This window comes from Stigmatopora nigra, unplaced genomic scaffold (genome assembly GCF_051989575.1).
Source record: "Stigmatopora nigra isolate UIUO_SnigA unplaced genomic scaffold, RoL_Snig_1.1 HiC_scaffold_25, whole genome shotgun sequence".
Taxonomy (NCBI): domain Eukaryota; kingdom Metazoa; phylum Chordata; class Actinopteri; order Syngnathiformes; family Syngnathidae; genus Stigmatopora; species Stigmatopora nigra.
The window spans coordinates 2,098,228-2,123,659 of NW_027551604.1; the positions used below are offsets into that span (position 1 = coordinate 2,098,228).

Sequence of the window (25,432 nt, forward strand, 5' to 3'; positions counted from 1 at the left end):
TCTAGCCAATCAAAAACGTTATTTTCCTTATGTCCTATATTTCACTTCTTGGTTCAGCCTAGCCAATCAAAAACGTCCTTTTCCTTACTTCCGTGTTTAGTTCAGTCAACCAAAAAAAACCGATTTTTTCTGACTTCCCGTCTTTCACTTCCTGGTTCAGTCTAGCCAATCACAAACGTTATTTTCCCTACTTTCTATCTTTCACTTCCTGGTTCAGTCTAACCAACCAAAAACGATCTTTTTCTTACTTTTGAAGACTTTCATATAAAATAAATAATATTTTCTCTCATTATAATAGGCCAGTTTGAACAATATTTTGTTTAGAGCATATGTTGATAGCAGTATCTTAAACAGCTTCCTAAAATTAAACTAGTAGTACTAAGACTAAGACTGATATTAGCTTTTTAAGCTACCTCTTAAAATACTACATGCATGGAAGTCCATGGACGGCTATATTAGCATGTATCATGTATGCTAGCAGCCTGAGTCAACATTGCTACATGATGAAACCCCTTAGTTTTGATTGACAGGCGTATATGAAAGTATGTTTATAGTTGTTGATTGGGAATTTCAGTCCAATCCCTGGAGAGATGCCACTCTCTGCTTGAGTAGACAAGACGGCTATGCACCCGCATTTGGCAGCATTTTTTGTAGCGTCCTATTCGGTCGCCGTGGGAGACCACAGACATGAGTGAAGAATTCCCTCGTCGTTAATACACACTGTGGAAAGTAAAACATATCCACACACACACATATACACATACAAAAATAACAAAATACTAAACACCTGCCATCAACATCTTTGCTATTTTTTTCCGGGATTTGTTACCTGGCAACAAATTGTCAGCGTATGTTATGGAATTGTATGAAATCATGGAATACACCTCTGTTTAAAAATGTTCCAATTCCATCCCGAAACCATCATAATCATCATCATCATAATTAAGAGCAAGCTGTTCCGCTCCATATTTATGTTCTAAAGTTAAATCCCCCTCAAATGAGGAACACTAAACCTTTTCCCCCCACAATGTGATCCCGTCTTAGTTTTGGATAGCCAATGAGGAGATGAAACCCACCGCGAATTACGAGTTAGGTTTCAGTTTTACGGTCCATTTTATATAATCCCCAACATTTTTTTTTATGGCTTTTCAGTTCGAATTTCTAATTTAAACGTTTTGCCGATCTGATACATCGGAAATCAATACATTCAATTTTATGCAATAAAATATAATATGTGCGTCTTATAGTCCAGAAATTACAACAATTTTCCTGTTTGCATGCACAAATAGACAAATAAGCCACAAATATAGATATTTTTGTGAGTTTATAGCTGTTTTCTGGATTAAAATCATCTTCAAATGGAGTGTGGGCGGAGCCTGACTGGAAAATGTTGATGATTTGGCCCTCAGAATTCGTTTTTTCTTAAGATTTTCCCTTAAAAGTAACACATTTGTACTCCCTTAATAACCATAAAAATGGATTTGAAAATTGTGAATCAGGGGCCGGCTTATACGAGGGAAATTTTGAAATACAACCATTTTAAGGCAGTTTTAAACATGAAACGTATACATATTGGTGGCTTATATGCGAGAAAAAACAATATGTGTGTCTTATAGTCCAGAAATTACAACAATTCTCCTGTTAGTATCCACAAATAGACAAATAAGACACAAATATAGATATTTTTGTGAGTTTATAGCTGTTTTCTGGATTAAAATCATCTTCAAACGGAGTGTGGGCGGAGCCTGACTGGAAAATGTTGACGATATGGCTCTCAGAATTCGTTTTTTCTTAACATTTTCCCTTCAAAGTAAAACATTTGTACTCCCTATTAAAAACCAAGAAGATGGAGATGAAAATTGTGAATCAGGGGGCGGCTTATACTCGAGAAATTGGGAAATTCAACCATTTTAAGGCAGTTTTAAACATGAAACTTATACATAGTGGCGGCTAATATGCGAGAAAATACAATATGTGCGTCTTATAGTCCAGAAATTACAACAATTGACCTGTTTGCATCCACAAATAGACAAATAAGCCACAAATATAGACATTTTTGAGACTTGGGTGGATTAAAATCATCTTCAAATGGAGTGTGGGCGGAGCCTAACTGGAAAATGTTAATGATTTGGCTCTTAGAAGTCGAGGTGAAGCTGTGTTTGTTTTGATAAATTCCAGGGTGGGCAATATTTGGCCTCACCTGTTGTTCAAAAGCCACTTCTGTCGCATTTATTCAACGGTGGGGAAGTTTGGCAGGCTTTCAAGTCTCGTCTTAAAAGGAGTATTTTGACCTATTTGCTCTCTTTGGAATAGAAATGCACTTGAAAATGGACACCTTTCAGCGGCTACACTTAGCATCAAAGAGTGGCGTCGTAAAATGTAGCGCTCCGGTTACCTTGTGTTTGACTTTCCAGCCAGTTTGTCACCGGGCCTCATTCGGGTTAGCTTGAAAGCGCTTTGTTTTGCTACGTTGGTGGTGACGTATCGCAAACGGTTTGATGGCGCCGGCAAAGGGGTGGAGGGTTAGCTTGCGTCGCTAACAAATGGGATTTGGTTTATTTTTTCATTCTGACAAAAAAATTGGGTTGTTTTATGTGTTTTGGGGGATGAAATTAATAGGAATTTGATTGATTGTTTGTTTGTGGCAGTTTTTGGTGGAAAAAAATGGTGGGTAATTTTTTATGGAAAATGATGTGTAAGTGGGAGTTGGGTTTTTTCTTTCTGATAAAAAATTGTGGTTGTCTTGTTGTGTTTTTTGGGATGAAATTAATAGGAATTTGATGGATAGTTGTTTGTGGGCGTTTTTGGTGGAAAAAAATGGAAGGTAGATTTTATGGAAAATGGTGTGTAAATGGGAGTTGGGTTTTTTCTTTCTGATAAAAAATTGGATTGTCTTGTTATGTGTTTTTGGGATTAAATTAATCGGAATTTGATGGATGTTTGTTTTTTTTTGGAGTTTTTGGTGAAAAAAATGGAAGGTAGATTTTATGGAAAATGGTGTGTAAATGGGAGTTGGGTTTTTTCTTTTTGATAAAAAATTGGATTGTCTTATGTGTTTTTGGGATGAAATTAATCGGAATTTGATGGATGTTTGGTTTTTTTTGGAGTTTTTGGTGAAAAAAATGGAAGGTAGATTTTATGGAAAATGGTGTGTAAATGGGAGTTGGGTTTTTCTTTTCGATAAAAAATTGGATTGTCTTGTTATGTGTTTTTGGGATGAAATTAATCGGAATTTGATGGATGTTTGTTTTTTTGGAGTTTTTGGTGAAAAAAATGGTGGGTCGTTTTTTATGGAAAATGGTTTGTATACTGTAGAAATTCTTGTTTTTTAATTTTTTTTATATTTATGCAAGGAATATAGTGTATTTAATGGTTGTTGACGTTAATTTTATTTTAATTAGTAAAGTTAGCATTGAATGTTTAATTAATGGGGATAGACAAAAGGTCTATTTGGACTGGGAAATATAAATAAAATAACAAAATAAATGGGAAATATAAATAAAATAATAATATAAATGGAACATATAAAAAAAAATAATATGAATGGGAAATATAAATAAAATAATAAAATTCACTATTCAATTTTATTCTGTTTTTTTGTGCCAAATAAATAAAAGGACTCAGCACAAAAAAAAATAAAAATAAAATAAATAAAAACAATTTAAAAAGTTATAATAGGAGTGACCCTATTTTGCGATTTTTCAATTATTGTGGCCATGTTAGTCGACATTTACCATGATATTCGAGGTATTACTGTACAGTAATCCCTTATATATCGCAAATTCACTACTTTGTGTTTTTTTACGTATTTATTTAAAAAAAACTTCATAAAAATGTGAAAATTCACACTGAAACTCATAAGCAGAAGCCACTATCACTGCTAGAAAAAATAGTTATAATAGGAATGACCATACTTTGCGATTTTTCAATTATCACGGCCATGTTTGCTCTAGAATTAGATTACATTAAATTAGATTAGATTAAAATTTATTTCATCCCATATTTGGTAAATGTTCTTGCATTAGCAATACAGACACACAAGACATTGTAGATCTAGGTAAAAAAAATGAACCGTGATATTTGAGGGATTACTGTATTCCTTAAAACAAACAAAAAAAGAGGAGTAAAATATGTAGACTTGAACCAAAGCCGAGTGAAACAATAGCAGGCGTTTTCAGCTGTGTATTTTCCTCATCCTCCCACCACCACTACCAAGATGGGAGCGACTCCCTGGCAGCCTTCTTGTCTTTTATCCGACTCCGCCATCCGTGAGTGGGCGAGTGGGCGAGTGGGCGAGTGGGCCAATCCACCTGCCAAGGGGCCCAAAAAAAAAAGAAAAAAAAAGTGCATCCAATCAGATAAAAGGATGTTTACGTCAGCGCCTTCATTGAAAAGCACTTCTGTGGAAAGAGCTGCTGGAGACCGGTTGGGAGGGGGGATTTGGGAGGGGAGGAGGGGCGGAGTCAGTGGAGGGGAAAGGTCAGTGCCGATAGAGTGAGATTAGAAACTAGAAGAAGAAGATACATGGAAAACTCCTTATTTGCTTGTTTTTGAGGGGATAGAGTCACTGTGGTGACATATTGAAAGAAAATTCAGTTCATTTTTTGAATTGTTTTGTCCTTGCTAGGGTCGCAGAGGGTGCTGGAGCATGTCCCAGCTGATTTTAGGCTTGTCGATTGCAAAGTACAAGGAGAGAAAGGCCAACTAGTTGGATCGATCTGGATCTGAATATTGAAAAAATATTACATGTAAACATTATATGTAAAATATTAAATAAATATTACATGTAAATATTATATCTAAAATAGTAAATAAATATATCTAAATATATTATATTTAAATATTATATCTGAAATATTAAATAAATACTACATCTAAAATATATCTAAATTATTATATCAAAATATTAACTCTAAAATATTATTTGTAAAATATTATATTTAAAATCATATATCCAAATGTTTATCTATAAAATATTTTATGTAAAATATTATATCTAAAATATTATTTCTAAATATTATCTCTAAAATATTTTATGTAAAATATTATATCTAAAATATTATTTCTAAATATTATCTCTAAAATATTTTATGTAAAATATTATATCTAAAATATTATATCTAAAATATTATATGTAAAATATATCAAAAATATTATATGTAAAATATATCAAAAATATTATATGTAAAATATATCTAAAAAATTTAATATTATCTCTAAAATATTATCTCTAAAACATTATACTGAAAATATTACATCTAAAATATTATATCTAAAATATTATCTCTAAAATGGTCCCCCTTGCACTAACCACTTATCTGTAATATAATATATCATTTCTTTTTAATTGGCCTTAAACAATTTGGTTGTATTTTAAGAGAAAATAAAAATAAGAGATTCATTAAAACGAGGCAAAGCGCCAGAGTACATACAAAATATGATAAGAAGCATCGCGCCACAAGCGGCTCGAGAGCCACCCATTCACGAAATGACTATTTACATAATTGCCGTTCTATTGTCACGGGAGTCACCATTAACGGCGAACCGTGGCGACATGAAACTCGCACATTTTAAAGGCATTACACGAGAGAGAGAGAGAGCCCGCCCCCTTCTCGGAATCCCTCGATGGCCGTTTTTGTGGTGAAATGAAATGCCGGCACGTTTGACAAGCGCGGTTTGACCCAAGGCTAATAATGAACTGGCAACACAAGCTTGAAATGTATTTAAATGACCACGATGTTCCATTCTTGCTTTATTTCCTCCGCCTGAATAAGGAAAAGGAAATGGGAGATGAAGTATTAAGTTAGAATGCTTGACACTGACTGGGGAACGTTGGATTGACGTTGTGATAGGTCGCTGCCCTTTTTTAGGGGGAGGGGCTTAGTGGAATGGCAATAGCTTGGAAAGTCTAACTAATAAATTTTATGTACTTAAATATGGGCATTGGAGAATAAATAATAGCTCAGAATTTGTTTTTGGAGATTTTCCAGTGATGTTTTAAGGCAAAAGCCACTTGAAAAAAGTTTGTATAATTAGTCTTTTTAAAATTTTGATGTTAAATAGTGTCGAATAATGCAAAAAAAGCTAATATAATTGTGTTTCCAGATGGATATTGGTATGGTTTCAATTAATATTCACTAATACAACATTAATATTCATTAAAAATTGTCTTTCTCTACTATCAAAAATCTAAAAATGGTCATTGTTTCGCTAAAAAATGTTGATAAAAAAAGATTTTTCATACTTTGTGTTGTCAGACACAATCAAGTAGTAAAAATAAATTTATTTTGAAAAATGGGCTTTTAACAGATAAAAAGATTGACTTTACACACTTATAGAAGTGAAAAAATTCAATCTATTCTCAACCTAACTTGTCTATTATGATTGGACACCTGTTTATGACCACCATAAAAAAAATCAACTCTTTAGGTTGCACAGTTTGGACAAACGTAGCGAGAGTAGCTTAACATACACACAAAAACCCATAAATCAAGCTTTATGCGGATTATAAATAGGCCTGCAAAAAAACCCTACTAATAATTGTTGCAAAATGACGCCATTCTTGACAAAACATTGACAATTATTACACACAAGCAGGAGAAAAATGTCACATAACTCTACGGAAGTGTGCAGCGCCTTCAAAAGCCTTCTATCCGCCATTTTTCCACTTTCCCACATTTACAGAGAGTGATTTATGGATCAAATTCATATGACAGCGGCGTTTTGTGAGAACCGACTCTGTCGTCTGATAGCGTGCGGCCTGACGTGAGGTAATGATGCGTGCATTATGCCGAGGTAGCGGCGTTGGCGGCGTTCACGGCGGTGGCGGTAGCCGACGGATGGATGGATGAAGGCCCATTTTTCAGCCCATCATCATGTGGTCATTCCCAATCCTGTCTGACCATCCTCGCCAGAAAAAACATGGCGCTCGTGCGTGCCGGCTTTCCTTTTTTTGCGTCGGTTTGATTCCCGAGCAGGACACTTTTGTCATCCGCTATGTGGGCTCGCCAAAAGGTCATAGTTCGAGTCCCTAGGGGGGTATTTAGGGTATTTTCTCCCGTGGAGACCCTCTAGTTCAGGGGTGGCCAACCAGTCAGAGACCAAGAGCCACATTTTTTACCGTGTTACCGCAAAGAGCCACATCACACAGATTTATTGTAAATGTCACACACCAGCATAGTAATGACATAAATTGACTCCTACAGTACTAACAGCACAGGCCAGTCATTATCAACAATGAACATTGTGTGTGCACTGTCTCACACAGACAAACTCTCAGTTCAACCAAGTCCACAAACAAAAATATAATAATTTACAATAGCGTTTTTCTTTTTCTATGCATGTTACTTAGTGGGACTTCTGTCATAAAATCAGCGCCTATTTTTGCGCAACATTCGCTCCTTGTGAGCTGTCATTTATTATGAATGGCTTTTCGCTAGTTAAAAGCCATTCATAATAAATGACAGCTCACAAGGAGCGAATGTTGCGCAAAAATAGGCGCTGATTTTATGACAGAAGTCCCACTAAGTAACATGCATAGAAAAAGAAAAACGCTATTGTAAATTATTATATTTTTGTTTGTGGACTTGGTTGAACTGAGAGTTTGTCTGTGTGAGACAGTGCACACACAATGTTCATGCGAGGCAGACCAAGGCGAGAGTGCTCAGCCGGGAGCAGCCAATAGGAGAGCGAGGTGTACACCCACGTGGTGGGCGAACTAGCGCGCCCACCACGTGGGTGTACACCTCGCTCTCCTATTGGCTGCTCCCGGCTGAGCACTCTCGCCTTGGTCTGCCTCGCAGGGGGTGTGGCTTTTTCAGCCGACGCTCGATCTTTGGGATACTTTTTGTGTGCGCGACGCCGTTCATTGTCGCTTCTGGTTCACGGGAGCTCTCCCACTCTGTTAAAAACGTTTACTCAAATGACCTTGCTCCTACTGGGAAACTTTGAGGTATTTTCATCCCGAGCACATGCGCATTGGACGAAAATACCGTATTGAACTCAAGCGAAGCGCACACGCAAAAAAAAATAAAACACAAATACAAACTTTGATATGGACGTAAGAGCCGCATGAAACCGGGCAAAGAGCCGCATGCGGCTCGCGAGCCGCGGGTTGGCCACCCCTGCTCTAGTTTGTCCATCCGACCGCTTTGGACCGGTTATCGCTTACATCTGCGTCCGTCTGTGTCTACCGCGGGAGGAAGCAGGATGTCAGAGGATCAACTGTAATCTCGCGCCGCGCTTTGTCATCGCACAATCGCTGGATTCTATCCGTGTTGGATATTTACATGTGCCAACAATCACAATGACATTGGGACACTTAGGTGATGGGTTGTGCTAGGGAAGGGGGCGGGGTTTGTTGTTGAGTGGTGGCTGAGTGCAGGAGGGTGGGACTGGTGGCAGAGTGGTTAGCAAGTTGACTCATATGTGTCAAAGTGGTGGCTCGGGGGCCAAATATGGGCCGCCGGATCATTTTGTGGGGTCCGGGGAAGTAAATGATGAGTGCTGACTTTTTGTTTTAGGATCAAATTAAAATGAAGAGTATAGATGTATATTAGATTTCATGATTTTGACCCTTTTAAATAAATAATTGTCATTTTTAATCATTTTTTCTGTGTTTTTAGGTCATAAATTATTTTGTTAAATCTAAAAATATATTTAAAAAAGCTAAAATAAACATTGTTTTGTTTTAGGATCAAATTGAAAGTATAGATGTATATTAAATTTCCTGATTTTCCCCCTTTTAAATGAATAATCGTCATTTTTAATCCATTTTTTAAGTCTTTTTAGTTCAAGAATTATTTTGTTAAATCTAAAAATATATTTAAAAAAAGCTAAAATAAACATTGCTTTGTTTTGTTTTAGAATCAAATTGAAAGTATAGATGTATATTAAATTTCCTGATTTTCCCCCTTTTAAATCAATAATTGTCATTTTTTAAATCATTTTTTCTGTGTTTTTAGGTCAAAAATTATTTTGTTAAATCTAAAAATGTATTAAAAAAACTAAAAATAAACATTGTTTTAAAATCTATAAAAAAAACTGAATATTCAGGGCTTTAAATCCAGTTCATTTAATCAATTTATTAGTTCAAGTTCACAAATAATTAATAAATAACAACAATGAAACTTAAATCAATTATAAAATAAATAAGTAGGGTAATGCACAAATAACAACAACAAACAAATGAACAGATAAATAATCCATAAATAATAAGAAATATTTAATGAATAAATAAGTAACCACCATTAATATTAAATATATTTCAGCTAACCACCAAAACTGACATCAATTTTATCTTTGATTTATGATCTAAATCTTAATACTAAAAACTTAAATTCGAATAGCCATTTCTGCCTTTATTAAAGCAAAAAAACTCCCAAAACAGGTTTAGATAATCTAGTGCTTCACATAGCACATGTTAAGGAATTTCTAACATAATAACACGATGTTATTATCTATGTTAATCACCCCCACAATTAAAAACTCTTCAAATCTAACAAATTCAACTCAATGATTAACAATAAACATGAACAAATTCACGAAGCTTTGAATTCCATAGTGTCATTGAACTCATCAGTACATTTCCTAGCTCTGTATAGGCTAAGTTGTGCTCCAGGCTCATTATTCGGGTAAAAAAATGTAGGAATGGCGTTTTCTTTGCCTGTTTTGACAAGTTAGATAATTCCATCTCCACCTCAGGGAGTTTTGAGGCTCATTTCTCACCGTTCCATTGGAAGTATAGTCTGTGTTTTTTCCTGTTAGTTAATGCGAATGGGCGGAGCTTGTTGGCTAATACGAGAGGAGTATACATACAGTACTTAGTGGTTTTGCGTCTATTGTGACGACATTTGTGTGCGTCATTTTGGGGATATTTTGAAGGGAATACAAAAGTAAACAACCCTTGATAGGTTGCATTTGAAAGTGAGGGGCGGGGCCAATAGAGCCAACCTGGGAGAAGAAAGGGAGCAACATTTTAAACAAAATTAGAATTAAGTTTAGTGTATAAACAAAATTAGAATTAAGTTTAGTGTAAGATTGGATTAAAGTTATTTTTTAGTGTGTCTGCATCATAATCTAAGTTAATTTAAATATTTGTTATGTTACGAGCGCATTGCCATGCAAAAAGTCTCCAAATCTGTCTAATTTTAGTACTATTAAACACATTTTAGTACTATTAAACACATTTTAGTACTATTAAACACATTTTTGTGCTATTAAACACATTTTTGTACTATTAAACTCATTTTAGTACTATTAAATAAAAAACACATTATAGTACTATTAAACACATTCTAGTACTATTAAACACATTTTGTACTATTAAACACATTTTAGTACTAATACACCACTAATTATTTATTACATTATTAAAAGATAGCAAATTAGAAGGATAAAAAATGTTTTGCCAATCCAATATCCAGTTTTGGATGAATTTAGAACTATTTAATTTGTTTTTAGTTAATTTCTATAGGAAACGTTGATTTGAGTTACGAGTAAATCGACATACGAATGAAGCTCTTATCTCAAGGTACCATTGTAATTGTTTTAGCTTCACAGCTATTCTAGCAAGCCAGCGTATAAGTTGCGTGCGTCGCCCGTGTAACTTCCAATCCAAGCGGAACGTGGGACCGGGATGTTTCTGGTAGAAAAATATTATTTTTATTGTAACAGCAACACGGCTGTACTAATAACTCGAGCTGCAAACCTCGCTAACCGCAACTTTGTCTGTAATTTGCGAGGAGCGTAGCGTAGGCTCTTAGCAACGGGATAGAAAAAGTGCAACGGAAAACAGAGGAGGCCCATCGGGACGCAAAACCAGGGTTTTCCTTCCACTTTTATGCCGGGTTTCCTTTTTGTTTAATGGATGGGCCTCTTAGATGTGGATATGATGCTAGCTAGCGCATATTGGGACTGGATTCTGATGCTTGAGTGTGATGGGGTTAGGGATCGGGTAGGGGGTCGGGTTGGGGGTCGGGTTGGGGGTTGGGTTCGGGTTCGGGATCGGGTTAGGGTTAGGGATTGGGTTAGGGATCGGGTTAGGGATCGGGTTAGGGATCGGGTTAGGGATCGGGTTAGGGATCGGGTTAGGGATCGGGTTAGGGATCGGGTTAGGGATCGGGTTAGGGATCGGGTTAGGGATCGGGTTAGGGATCGGGTTAGGGATCGGGTTAGGGATCGGGTTAGGGATCGGGTTAGGGATCGGGTTAGGGATCGGGTTAGGGATCGGGTTAGGGATCGGGTTAGGGATCGGGTTAGGGATCGGGTTTTTAGTTTTCTCTGAATAGTTAATTCCAACTAGCCGTTTTTAGCTAGCTGCTAATTGGCAACCCAATCCAAGGTGATAAGTAGAAAGTGTTAATAAGCCCAAATCATGCTATGAGTAATTAAGAATACAAAAAATGTGAACAAATTTAGCTTTTTAGTTAGCCTTGAATAGTTATTTCCAACTAGCCGTTTTTAGCTAGCTACTAGTTAACAATCCAAGTATGAAAACACTTTTTTTCCAATTAGAAACTCAATTCAAAGTTACATTTACAAAAATCTGGTCACAATACAAACCATTAAACCACACTGTAATTAATTTTTAGTAAAAAAAACAACATAAAATGTACTTTCGTTCATTTCAATGGGATTTTTCTGCACTAGCATAACAACTCTACTTTTTTGGAGTCACTGTACTTGCAGTTAAACCCAGAAAAGGGCGACTTCTACCACCTTTACCCGATTTAGCCTGGCAAAACAGCAGCAAGGAGTTCATTCTCCCAGCTGTTTGTGTCTTTCTTTTGGTCCCCTTATGTCAGCAGCCGTAATTCCACCATCACCCTGCCCGAAGGCGGCCAGGCCATCGAGGCTAACCGAGGTCAGCCGACGACACTCGTATCAACGCCGCTTGTAAATCTTTCCCTTGAGAAATGTCTCCCAGGGGCACCACTCCAAAAAAACCCCGAAAAAAAACAAACTTCATCTTTTTAGTTGCCAAACTTAGTCACCTATACCTGTTCCAAGATGGCGTCTTATTGATAACATCCCTATTCGGACAATTGCCTTTAAAAGTCTAATAGACATCTGTTTTAATATTTGGCCATTTTTTTACGACTGGTTTCCAAGTTGAATGAGGGTTTTTTTTGGTCAGTGCAATTTTGTTTTGGCAGAAAACGAGGCAACCCCAGGTTTTTTAGGTTTTTTTTTTTTCCCGCGGTGGCCCAAAACGAAAGCCCTTTCCTGCTCAGAGGGCACGGCGAGTCCACTTGCACGCACGTCGGGGTAAAAGTGTGTTGTTGTTGTTGCAAAAACGGTGTTGTGGTTGGATTTTTTTGGCTACCACACCCTTGTATTTGGCGGCCCATGCGGGAAATTCTGAACTTGCTATCGAGGTCTTCTATCCTTCCATATTGGCTCGAAATGGTAAATAAATCTGTGTAGGTTGCACTATTAGGAGTTTTTACGCACTAATTTAATGACAATTTTGTCAAAATTATTCCTGACCAACAACAGAAGGGCTTCAAAAATGTCTTTAAAAAAAGATAAAAATTGGTTGGATGGACTGGTGGTTGAGTGGTTAGCGTTTTGGGCTAGCAGTTCTGAGGTACAAGGTTCGATCCCAAGTTGGTCGTCCGGTGCAAAATTTGCATGTTGATTGTGGATCAAGGGGCTCCAGTGTCGGCCTTACAGTTTTGGGGTCGAGGGTTTGATTCCTGGTGGGTTCAAACTGTGTGGAGTTGGTATGTTCTCCCCTGGCTTGTGTGGGTTTACTCTGGGTGCTCCAGTTTCCTCCCACATTCTCAAAACATGTATATTAGGCTAAATGGACACTATAAATTGCCCCATGACTGGTCACCAATTCAGGGTGTCCCCCTGAAGTCAGATGGGATAGGATCTAGCACCCCCCGCAATCCTAGTGAGGGTTCAGAAAATGAGTTGAGAGGAAATGAATGAATGAATAAATACATTTCAAGCATGATGTATACAAATAATATTTATTATGTATTTTTATTATTATTAATTTTTGTCTATTTTTTTATGATTTAATTTTTTTAGATTTATGATTTATTTTTTTTATATTTTTTTATGATTTATTTTGTAAATATGTTTTATTATGTATTGTTTTATATTTTATTATCATTTATTTATTTGTATTTTTTTTCTATATATTTTTTACTATTTATTATTTATTTTTTATGTATTTATTTTTTATGTATTTATTTTTTTATATTTTTTATGTATTTATTTTTTATATTTTTTATGTATTTATTTTTTTATATTTTTATTATTATTTATTTATTTTTTGAATATTTTTTTACGTACTATAGATATATTGAGTCCATCCATCTGTGCAACAGGGACAAGAAAATATATAATAATATAAATAAATACCAGCGAGATGACAACAAGAGGTGAATAAGTAGGAAATGGAATGGAAAAGACGGGCTTCTCTGAGAAAAATGGCTTCCGAGCCAGCAAAGCCAAATATTTGCGGGAGGGAGAGTGTCTTACACAACGTACATCAAAAGACGCCTGCAAGCGCTTTTTGCTTCTTGTTTTTGAATGAATGAAGGAAAGAAGGAATGAATGAAGGAAGAGCGCCTGCTGCCGTCATAGCCTTTTCAAATAAGATGTCTTTGTGGCCCTTAGGAGTGCCGCTAAGGATTCTGGGATATCTCCGCTTCACTTATTGTTTATTACGTCGACTTTTCTCGCATTGTATTCATTGGATTGTATTAGAATGTTTGGTTTTGTGGCTTTTATTGATTCATTTTCCATCCTGTCAAGGGTCGCGGGGGGTGCTGGAGCCTATGAAAGCTAACGGCAAGGCACTAGGAGACAAAGGAAGACCAATCATAGCTGAGGATAGGCAATTTAGAGCATTCAACCAGCTAATTAGCCTAGCATGCATGTTTTGGGAGGAAACTAGAGTACCCAGAGAAAACCCACACTAGCCTGGGGTGAACATCCAAATTCCACACAGGAGGACCAAACTGGAATTGAACCCAGTACCCCAGAACTGCTAGGCTAACATGCTAACCACTCGTTTGGAAACTTGAGTACTCAAAGAAAACCCACACAAGCCTTGGGCGAACATGCAAACGCCACACAGGAGGACCAAACTGGGATTGAACCCAGTACCTCAGAACTGCTAGACACGCGAACCACTATGTCGGAAACCGGAGTACCCGAAGAAATCCCACACATGCCCAGGGAAAACCCATTGAAAGCATTAGAAATTAAATCAATTTTACCTCTGATTTACGGCATTCAATTATCATGTTAGAGGTGATCAAACAATCACTTATATATTTTACTTGTATCAAAAACTGGGATAAATTTAACAAAATAAAAGCTGACAAATAGTCAAACATTACTTACTTATGTCCAAGAAACACGAATCAACACTCCCAAAACCAGACCTGCCAGAAAAAAAACAGCGTTCATATACCAACAAGGGTTGATTTCAAAAGACAAACACCTGGTTCCACTAGGAAAGGGAAGCCAGGAGGCACACAACAGCGTTAACGTCAACTAGATTTCATGTGGGGCGGACCATTTTAGATATAATATTTAGATTTTTTTAATAAATGGATTAAAAGAACTAGATTAAAAGCCCTGAATATTCCGTTTTTTATCAAATTAGCTTTTTTAAAATTTATTTTTTAGATTTTTCAAACTAAAAACAGAAAAAAATGGATGAAAAAATGACAATTACTGATTTAAAAGGGTAAAAATCAGGAAATTAATATACATCTATACTCTTCATTTTAATTTGATCCTAAAACAGAAAGTCACCACTCATGATTTTACTTTCCCGGACCGCACAAAATGATTTGGCGGGCCAGATTTGGCCCCCGTGCCACCACTTTGACACCAGTCTTCTAAGTAACCGTAATCCACTTGACCCTTCCCAGTCAATAAACATAAACAATACAACCCATCAGTTTTCTTTATCCAAAAAAAAACCCGAGAAAGAATGAAGTCATGTCCCTTTAAACTGTCGTCATGGCAACGGCTAGCCTTTCTCTTTCATAGTTAGCAATGCGCTAAAGACCTCCAGTGACTTTTCTCACAGTATCAGCCCAGTTTGGAGCCCAGTAATGTGAAATGGTGAACTAGCGCCAGTTTGGGGAGAATTATAACAACAATAAAACGAAAAAAAAACGGACTAAATACAAAATGTCGAAGTGCTGAGTAGCTTTTTGCCGTTGGGGTTGCTGCACACAAGGTGCTACGCTTGAGGAATTCAGCACTTTGGACAGCACCTAGACTAACTCACCACAGAAAAAATTCCAACGCTAAACTCCCAAAAGTGGGTTCTGGAATGCTTTGTGGTCAGAAAAGGGACCGCGTTCCTAAAAATAGGGGGAGGATGCAAGAGGGAGGGGCATTTTAATCTCTTATCGAGCACTTAAAAAACTCTTTTGTTACGAAATGACAGCAATCGTAGAGTGACTAACATAGACAACAACTAAATAGAATAAGCATCTATTGGTAGGTGATAGGGTGTTATGTGTGTCAAAGTGGAGGTCCAGGGGCGAAATGTGGCCCAACGCATTATTTTGTGTGGACTGGGAAAGTAAATCATGAGTACACCGTTTTAGGATCCAATTAAAAGATGTATAGTATAATATAACTAGATATAAAGTATAGATGTATATTAAATTTCATGATTTTGACCCTTTTAAATAAATAATTGTCATTATTTAAATCATTGTTTTCTGTGTTTTTACTTCAAAAATTATTTTGTCAAATCTAAAAATATATTTAGAAAAAGCTAAAATAAACATTGTTTTAGATCTATAAAAAAACTGAATATTCAGGTCTTTTAATCCACTTCTTTTAATCCATTTATTAAAAATATTAATCTAAATATTATATCTAAAATGTTCCAGCCACGTGAAATCGAGATGACGCTAACACAGCTCACGAACTAACCCAAGTCAGACACCCCTGTGATAGGGCCTCCAACTTGGGAATCGAACCCTCGACCCTAAGAATGTGAAGCGAAGATGTTAACCACTCAAACACCTTATCGCCCACTTATTTTTTGTCATTTAAAATTTTACATCTTTCACTTATTTGTGATACTTGGTTGACTCGGTCAGAACAACCGTGGGTTTGATTCCCGTATGATGACATGTGACTGGCGACCAGTCTTAGGTGTATTTATGCTAACCCTAAAATGGCCACCGAATTCCAAACATGTCCTTTTCGTATTACTCACGAGCTCCGCCCTCCTTAAGAAAGCTTCCATTTTCTCTGTCGCAGGCAGCCGGGAAGCGGCATTCACGTACGCCATCACGGCGGCGGGCGTGGCGCACGCCATTACGGCGGCGTGCAGTCAGGGCAACCTGAGCCAGTGCGGCTGCGACCGGGAGAAGCAAGGCTACTACAATCAGGAGGAGGGCTGGAAGTGGGGCGGCTGCTCGGCCGATATCAAGTACGGCATCGAGTTCTCCCGACGTTTCGTCGACGCTCGCGAGATCAAGAAGACGCCGCGACGACTCATGAACCTGCACAACAACGAGGCGGGCAGAAAGGTATTCCATGAGAGAATATGGGATGAATAAAGTTAACTAATCTAATCTAATCTAAATCTAATGTACTGGTCAACCCATTTTTTGATCTGCATTGAATTGAATGCTTTTATTGTCATCATAAAAGTTATATTAAGTATTCAACAACACACTAAGTACTATGTAAGTACACCAATAACAACAACAAACAAACAATCAATCACCAATCAATAATAAATATTCAATCATTAAATATGTATTAAATAAATACCTCGTCAACATAATAAGTAGGCAACAACATAAATAATAATTAAAAATAAAAAAAACATAATGAATAAATAATAATAGAAATAAATAATCAATAAATAAAAATAAGTTAAATAATCAACAAATAACAACAACAATACATATAATAACAATAAATAATCAATACATAATTAATACATAATCAATAAATAATCAATAAATAAATCAATAAATAATTAATAAATAATCAATAAATAATCAATAAGTAATCAATAAGTAATCAATAAATAATCAATAAGTAATCAATAAATAATAACAAAAATAATCAATAAATAACAATAAACAACAATAACAATAAATATTCAATAACAATAACTATAAATTACCAATAAATAACAATAACAACAAATAATCAATAAATAATAATAGTAATAAAAATAAACCATCAATATATAAGTAAAAATGAATAAGGTGTCAACAATATAACTAGGTATGGAAGTGCACAAATAACAACAACAAGCAAATTAATAGCTAAATAATCAATAAATAATAATACAAATATATCATAAATATGTCAGAAATAGTAGTCAAGATAATACAACGTAATAAGTAGTCAACAACTCCAACTAAGTATAGAAGTACACCAATAACAACAACACTAACAACACTAAATACTAATAAAAATCAATAATCAGTAAATAACTAAGAAATAAGCCCATTAGCATCTATGCTAACCCCTTTATTTTTGCATCACAAATGCTCAAATCAATCTTGGCGTGTATTTTTTACTGAATACCCAGAACCAGGATGTCTTTAAGTATCCACTTATGAAAACTTAATAACAATATAACATAATAACCTTGACATAATGGCTCCATCACACTCTTATTAGCTCACGGCTAATTTCTCTCCGTTAGCCAAACAACGTTTCTCGTCAATGAGTCACTCCAGCTGACAAATTCAAGCTATTTAAATACTGACCCTTTAAAAACACATTCATATCATTTTCACTTTCCCTAATAAAAGCATAATTTATCCTTAACACTCTACAATTGGCTATCCACGACCAATCATTTCTCAAAAACAAAACATCCCCAACTTTATCGACTAACCTTTCCCATAAAAAGTCATAAAATCAAGACTAACCCGCTATAAAAAGTATCTTTTACAAGGACTGGACTGTCATAAAACGCTGTAAAAAGTCCATAAATCAGTGTTGTGAGTTCCAAGTGATGAGACGAGTGACTTTGACAGACACACCATAATAAGTAGACGTTTCCATTCCATTCCTTGTGGTTTTTCTCTTTTGACATTTTTGGAAATCCTCAACTCACACACCGGTTTGAACCAGAGCGCCACAAAATGTCAACAAATGGCGCCATTTTGTGTCATTTTTCTTCCATCCAAAGAATGAAAATTTTACCTTTTTATGACCTCGATGACCAGTTACAAAATGGCGAGTGCGCGACATTTTTTACAGCGTCTAGACTTTTTTTTTTAATTCATTTTTTTAGCTATGATGTCACGCATATTTCCAAGTGGAAAATTTCCATAGTAAACAAACCATTGCGTGTCATTTGTCAAAAGCACTCGAGTGGTTCCACTGAAAAACCGCATCTACGCGAGGAAAGTCTAGACAGTGACAAGAGTGGCCGCCATGTTGGTTGGGATACAGTTGGTCACTATGCAAAAAGCAATGGAACGCAATTGGTAATTTGCTAAAAATTTGATGACATGAGTACGTTGGAGCCAATAAGAATAAATTAAAAAGTGGCAGTACTTGTTTTAGTCCTTGTTTTCTTTAACTGCCAATTAGCAAAAACAAGGCTTTTTTTAAATGCTAGCCAATGCTAGTTTATGATTTATACATGGCCGAAATGGAAATAAAAAGGAATAAAATAGTTTTTTTTTCATAAATGTAATGGCATTGGTGTGTTAGAGGCAATTATTAATTTAATTAACACCCAAAATTAAAAATAAAAAGTGCTACTTGTTTCAATTCTTGTTTTGTTTAACCTCCAATTAGCAAAAACAACACTTTTTCTGTACTAGCCAATGCTAGCCTATGATTTATACATGGAAAAAATGGAGATGAAAAATTAGCTTAGAAAAAAATAGCGTTTTTTAGCTGGCTTTTGGTTATTTGTACTGGTGAGAAAAAAATATGCACCAGTACATCTTGTGAAATAACCAAAAGCTAGCTAAACGAAGCTATTTTTCCTATACTAGCTAAATTGCTAATTATCCGCAAAAAAAAGCTATTTATTCTAAGCTAGCTGAATTGCTAATTGTCCACTAAAAAGAAGCATTTTTTCTAAACTAGCTAAATTCATAACTGTCTGCTAAAAAAAACTATTTTTTTCTAAGCTAGTTAAATTGCTAATTGTCCGCTAAAAAAAAGAAGCTAATTTTTCTAATTGCTTATTGTCCGCCAAAAAAGAGAAGCAACTTTTTTAAGCTAGCTAAATTGCTAATTGTCCTAAAAAAACTATTTTTTCTATGCTAGCTAAAGCTAACCTATGACTAATACATACCCAAAATGAAAAAGCTGCATTACATAATTATACCACATACTATAATTATAAAATTAGTCATGTGACTCCAACCAATAGCAGATTAGAGATACTAGGACGCACACCGGCCGCCATTTTGGCTCTTCAAAACTCTTTAAGAACTTCTTATGCGGGAAAAGTGCCATAAAAAAGGACGAAAAACAACTTTATAACATGAAAAAAGACATAATATGGGGATTAAATGATATTAAATGACATTTAAGTATTGTAAAGGCCTGATTGGCTAACAACAATATCTTCTATCTTCCCTTCAGGTTCTAGAAGAACGAATGAAACTAGAATGCAAATGCCACGGCGTTTCCGGCTCCTGCACCACCAAAACTTGCTGGACCACACTCCCCAAATTCCGAGAGATCGGCTACGTGCTCAAGGACAAATACAACGAGGCGGTCCACGTTGAAGTGATGCGGGCTAACCGCCTACGACAACCTAGCCACCTAAAGGTCAAACAGTCCCAAGGCTACCGCAAACCCATGGACACGGACCTAGTCTACATCGAGAGGTCGCCCAATTACTGCGAAGAGGACACCGCTACAGGTAGCGTGGGTACCCAAGGCCGCCTGTGCAACCGTACTTCGCCACACACGGACGGCTGTGACCTCATGTGTTGTGGGCGGGGCTACAACACGCATCAGTATACCAAAGTGTGGCAGTGCAACTGTAAATTCCAGTGGTGCTGTTTCGTTAAATGCAACACCTGCAGCGAGAGGACCGAAGTGTTCACCTGTAAGTAGAAGCCCCGCCCACTCCAGGTGGATTTAGCTATGGACGCTAGCCGCATGGTTTTGCACACGAAAAATTTCCATGGCTTCGAAAACATGAACCGATTGTGCGCAATGGTTGACCAGCTCTGGGATTTACGGACAAACAAAAAAACGATTGGACGCCATGAGTGATTGGACGCTGGAAATCGAACTGAAACAAAACAAAGCAGAGAACTCTGGGAAAGCTTCTGCTGCCAACTGGAATACGATGGAGTTATTGTTAGTCTTCCAGTCACACTGGAAGTGTCTGTTCTGAACACTGAAAAATAAATTGTTTATTTATGTTATAGTATCTTTAAAAAAAAAACAAAGCACTAACGGGTAGAGATGTCTGTTTTTTTTGTACTAAGTGTAAAGCAAGGGGGCACCAAAATGGGGGTCTTCCGGGGGCACCTATTGTCTTTTTTACATGTCTCCCTCCTTCAAAACAATATATTTTTTATTTTACATCCTCACAAAGGTCGTAGGGGGGTGCTGGAGCCCATCCCAGTTAACTACAGGCATCAAGAGACAAAGAACAACCAATCATAGCTCGGGTTAGTAAATTTAAAGAGTTCAAACAGTTAGCCGTTAGCCTAGCATGCATGTTTTGGGGATAATTGGAGGAAACTGGACTACCCAGAGAAAACCCACAGAAGCCTTGGGAAAACATGTATAGTGGGACGGATATGGAATTGAACCCAGTTCCCCGGAACTGCAAGGCCAATCACAGAGCACACGGAGACAAAAAAACAACCAATCATAGCTAGGGTTAGGCAATTTAAAGAGTTCAAATAGTTAGCTATTAGCCTAGCATGCATGTTTTGGGGATAATGGGAGAAAACTGGACTGCCCCGAGAAAACCCACAGAAGCCTTGGGAAGATATATAAACTACACATAGGAGAACGGACATGGGATTGAACACAGATCCCCAGAACTGCAAGCCTGACGAAATAACCACTCCTCCACTGGACCACCAAACCTATAATTATTGGATTGTTAGCCAACCAATCAAAGAGCACACAAAGACAGAGAACAACCAATCATAGCTAGCGTTAGCCAATTTAAAGAGTTCAACCAGTTAGCCGTTAGCCTAGCATGCCTATTTTGGGGATGTGGGAAGAAACCAGACTACCCAGAGAAAACCTAAAGTAGCCTTGGTAAAAACTGCAAAGTCCACATAGGAGGACAGACATGGAATTGAACCCAGATCCCCAAAACTGCAAAGCCAACACACTAACCACTCATCACCAGACCGCTAAATCTGTAATTATTGAATTGTTAGCCAGCCAATCACAGAGCACACAGAAAGACAAAGAACAACCAATCATAGCTAGGGTTAGCTAATTATAGAGTTCAAATTGTTAGCTGTTAGCCTAGCATGCATGTTTTTTGGGATGTGGGAGGAAACCGGACTACCCAAAGAAAACCCACAGAAACCTTGGAAAAACATGTAAACTCCACATATAAGGTTGAACATGGAATTCAACCCAGATACCCAAAAGTGCAAAGCCAACAAGCTAAACACTCATCCACCACGCCACCAAATTATTAGTCAACCAATTGCAGTCCTTGAAGGCATCTTAATACAAAAAAATCTCTTGTTTATTTGAATTTAGCGCATTGGAGGAGCGAGACATGCAAAACGGACATAGCGTCCGAGACCCGAATTGATGAGTCCTGGTGTAAAAGAAAGTACTTTAGGAGCTCTGACTGAAGCCCATCCGACCCTTAAAAACGCCTCATCTTCTCTCATTGAAAAGAGCACGGGCGGTCGTTTTACGCGGTGACGTCCGAGCGCCGGGTGTTGTTGTCCAGTGCTGCACTGATACTTTCGTGCTAAATAAAAGTCCTTGTTTGGAAAGTACTCGCTGAGACACTTTTATTGATCTTTGGACGCACTTTTATTGACCTTTTACGCAATTTTGGACGCACTTGGACCACGTTACGTTGGTGTGGCCTGGCGAATCCCCCCCCCCTCAAGGCATTGAAAAAATATTCTTTAAATAATTGGATATTTTTTGAATGAAAAACTTTATTTTCTTTTTGAATAAATACAAAAAATAGTTTTAGACATTTATATCTTATTTTTAGAATAATGTTATTTTTTATGAATTTGAGGTGTTTTATTTGTAATTTGGAAGGTAATAAATATGATATAATATTTCAAAAAATATATATAATATGGAATAGTTCTAAAAAATATATAATATATAATATATAATATATAATATTAATATAATATAATATATAATATTTGTCATTTGGAAGGTAATAAATATGATATAATATTTCTAAAAAAATAAATATAATATGTAATAGTTCTAAAAATATCTATATAATATTAATATAATATAATAAAATATATAATATTTTTTACGAGTTAGCGAAAATAAATTATTGAATTTATTCATTTTAAAATTATATAATAAAATCTGACTTAATGACAATTCTTTTAGATTTTTTTAGCTTTTTTAGCCACTCAAAACAAAAAAAAAATTGTAAAAAAAGGACACACCCACATAAAAAAAAATAATAAAAATATAATAATTTGGACATTGATTTCACTCCCCGGCAACAATAAGCACCCTTAAAAACCCAAACATTTTTTTCCGAAGTCAACAAAGTCAGGAATCCGAATATTTTGGTTTTCCTGCAAAAAAAGCAAGTTGCAACAAGAATGTCAAGCGTCCCCAGCGTATAACCCAGCCCATTTTTTCCATAAATCCTCTTCTGTTCGACAAAAAAAAAAAACATTAAAATCTGTTGTGCAAATTGAGCCAAGCGTCATGTCGACTGTCTGTTATTCGGCATTCCAATAAAGCTTAATACAGCAGCTGGCAGTTTTGTTTGGAAGTCTATAAATCATTAAAAACGAGAGATAAATAAATCAAACCCTACGCTTGCTAATGCGATGCGGTTGTGTGTCTTCATTATGGCGCGTGGGATGGCCAAATTCCCTTTTTTGTCATTTCCTTGACAACAAGGAGACGCTAATCCGAGTGTTTCAAACAAAGCAGACAATCCGACAAAGACTGACAAACACACAGGTTTAAATACACAGACAATGGTTGATTACAAAAGTACAAATACCTGATTTCATTAAGGGAAGGGATAAAAATACAAACCAATCCAAAACTACAACTACAGATAACACGTAAGTACACTAAAATGGAAATGAAATAAAAATACTATGCAGTACTGTATGTATTTTCTCCATTTTATTCAATGTTTTTTTCAGTACAAACCAATGCTGGTGACTTATACAAGCCTTAAACATTTTAATGCGGTTATATAAAGCTTCAATATACATGTATAGGCCTTAAACATGAATTATAATACAAAATATAGCACTGAATCAACTTCAATTTGAACAATTTCAACTTAGGAACAATTTCAACTTATGAACAATTTCAACAGATCAACAATTTCAACTTGTGAACATTTTCAACTTATGAACAATTTCAAATTATGGACAATTTCAACTTATGAACAATTTCAACTTATGAACAATTTCAACTGATGAACAATTTCAACTTATGAACAATTTCAACTTAGGAACAATTTCCACTTATGAACAATTTCAACTTATGAACAATTTCAACTTATGAACAATTTCAACTTATGAACAATTTCAAGTTATGAACAATTTCAATTTAGGAACAATTTCAACTTATGAACAATTTCAACTTATGAACAATTTCAACTTATGAACCAATTTCAATTTATGAACAATTTCAACTTATGAACAAGCTTAGCTTTTTTAAAATATAATTTTAGATTTTACAAAATAAATTTTGAACTAAAAACAGAAAAAAATGATTAAAAATGACAATTATTGATTTAAAAGTGTCAAAATCATGAAATTTAATATACATCTATACACTTCATTTTAATTTCATCCTAAAACAGAAAGTCAGCACTCATCATTTACTTTCCCGGGCCACACAAAATGATCCACCGGGCCACATTTGGCCCCCGGGCCGCCACTTTGACACATGTGAGCTAAGTGGACGAGTTGAAGAGCGTCATGCAAATGAGTTTTGAAAGCAGCTCAGTGTTTCTTTTGTTTCTGGACACACTAAAGCCCCAAAAAACGTTCTTGTTGAGATGGACGGGATAGTTGGATGAAAACAAAGTGTGAAAAAGAGCCGTTATAGAGCAAGAGAAGGAGCTAATTGAGAAAAGTTGGCAGTCTCCACTTCAGAATCAGGCGTGTATGGCATGCTAATGCTAATGCGCTATTAGAAAAGACTAGAAAAAAACTCCACTGAGCCCTGATTAAGCCTAATTTGAATCAACCTCCACTTTTTAAACAAATCCCCCTATTAAATTTCCATTATGTTATGGAATCCCCTTATTTTTTTGCTTTAATTACTATTACATGTTGTCATATTTCCTTCAACGTTGCCAAACTGCAACGTGGATAAATGCAGTTACAATAAAAATCAAATGTAAAACACACACAAAGTGACGTACAGAATAAGATGGTGTTCTGCCAAAACCTTTTTTTCTAAACGTTTTTTTTTTAAACTTGACTGAGCCACTTTATTCTAGCGTTAGCAAAAGGATGCTATTGAGAAAAACCAGTAGAGCAGAAGTAAAATGGGTTTTGTTAAATTGTCTGAAGCCTTTGGCCCCGGAAATGCAAAAAGCTCCATCTCCCACAGTATTGCGTGTGACGTAATATATAAAATAAAATAAAATGTCTAAACGAGTTTATGTCACATTTTTCTGGGCTCGAATCCCCCAAACAGTGTTTTGAACAGTCCACTCGTGATGACGTCATCAGCAAAAAAGCCAAACGGCGACTTTATGCAAATAATTCAAATTCAATGGGACACGTCATAATTCAGCGACGAGTCACGTCCAAATGCGGCAGCTGTCACGATGGTCAACAAACGCCAAGTTTAGAGCTTGGAAGTCCGTCAAACTCTGCCCCGATTTGAGTGTCAAGGAATTACACATTAAATTCGACTGGAATAAAATCACTCACCACGTAGTCAGATTGCCAAAAGTCCACTCAGGATGATTTGGAAAGATAAAAATCCTCGTGTGTATGATTTTTACTGCGAAATCCATTGAGTGGCAAGTTCAGCCAATCGTTGGACACGATGAAGTCACGTGACGCAGACAATCACAGCATTGGTTGTACTTCCGCATTAGGCTAAAGCTAACACAGCTAAAGTGATGGTGATATGTGGCGTCCCCTAAACAGCGTTAGAAAATAAGTTTTCATCTTTTAAGTTAGAATGGCTGTCGGAATATGTGCAAATAGAAGAACAAGCGTTGAGGGATATCTTTTGTGCACTACGTGGTGAAAGCGTTGTAGTTGTATAATGACAATAAAAGCAATTAATT

General features: G+C 36.2%; 1 protein-coding gene across 2 annotated transcripts in view; it reads left to right on the plus strand.

Moving 5' to 3' along the window:
- wnt7bb (wingless-type MMTV integration site family, member 7Bb) overlaps window positions 1-20,538 on the plus strand; it is a 35,992-nt gene extending 15,454 nt beyond the window's left edge. Inside the window, exons 3-4 of one of the 2 annotated variants that reach the window (XM_077711164.1) lie at window positions 16,261-16,532; window positions 19,582-20,538. In XM_077711164.1, the coding sequence (XP_077567290.1) occupies window positions 16,261-16,532; window positions 19,582-20,061 (752 nt within the window). In that variant the 3' untranslated portion in view covers window positions 20,062-20,538. The remainder of the gene's footprint in view (window positions 1-16,260; window positions 16,533-19,581) is intronic. The other variant, XM_077711162.1, reaches the window with a different exon arrangement.
- The last annotated feature ends 4,894 nt before the right edge of the window (window positions 20,539-25,432 follow it).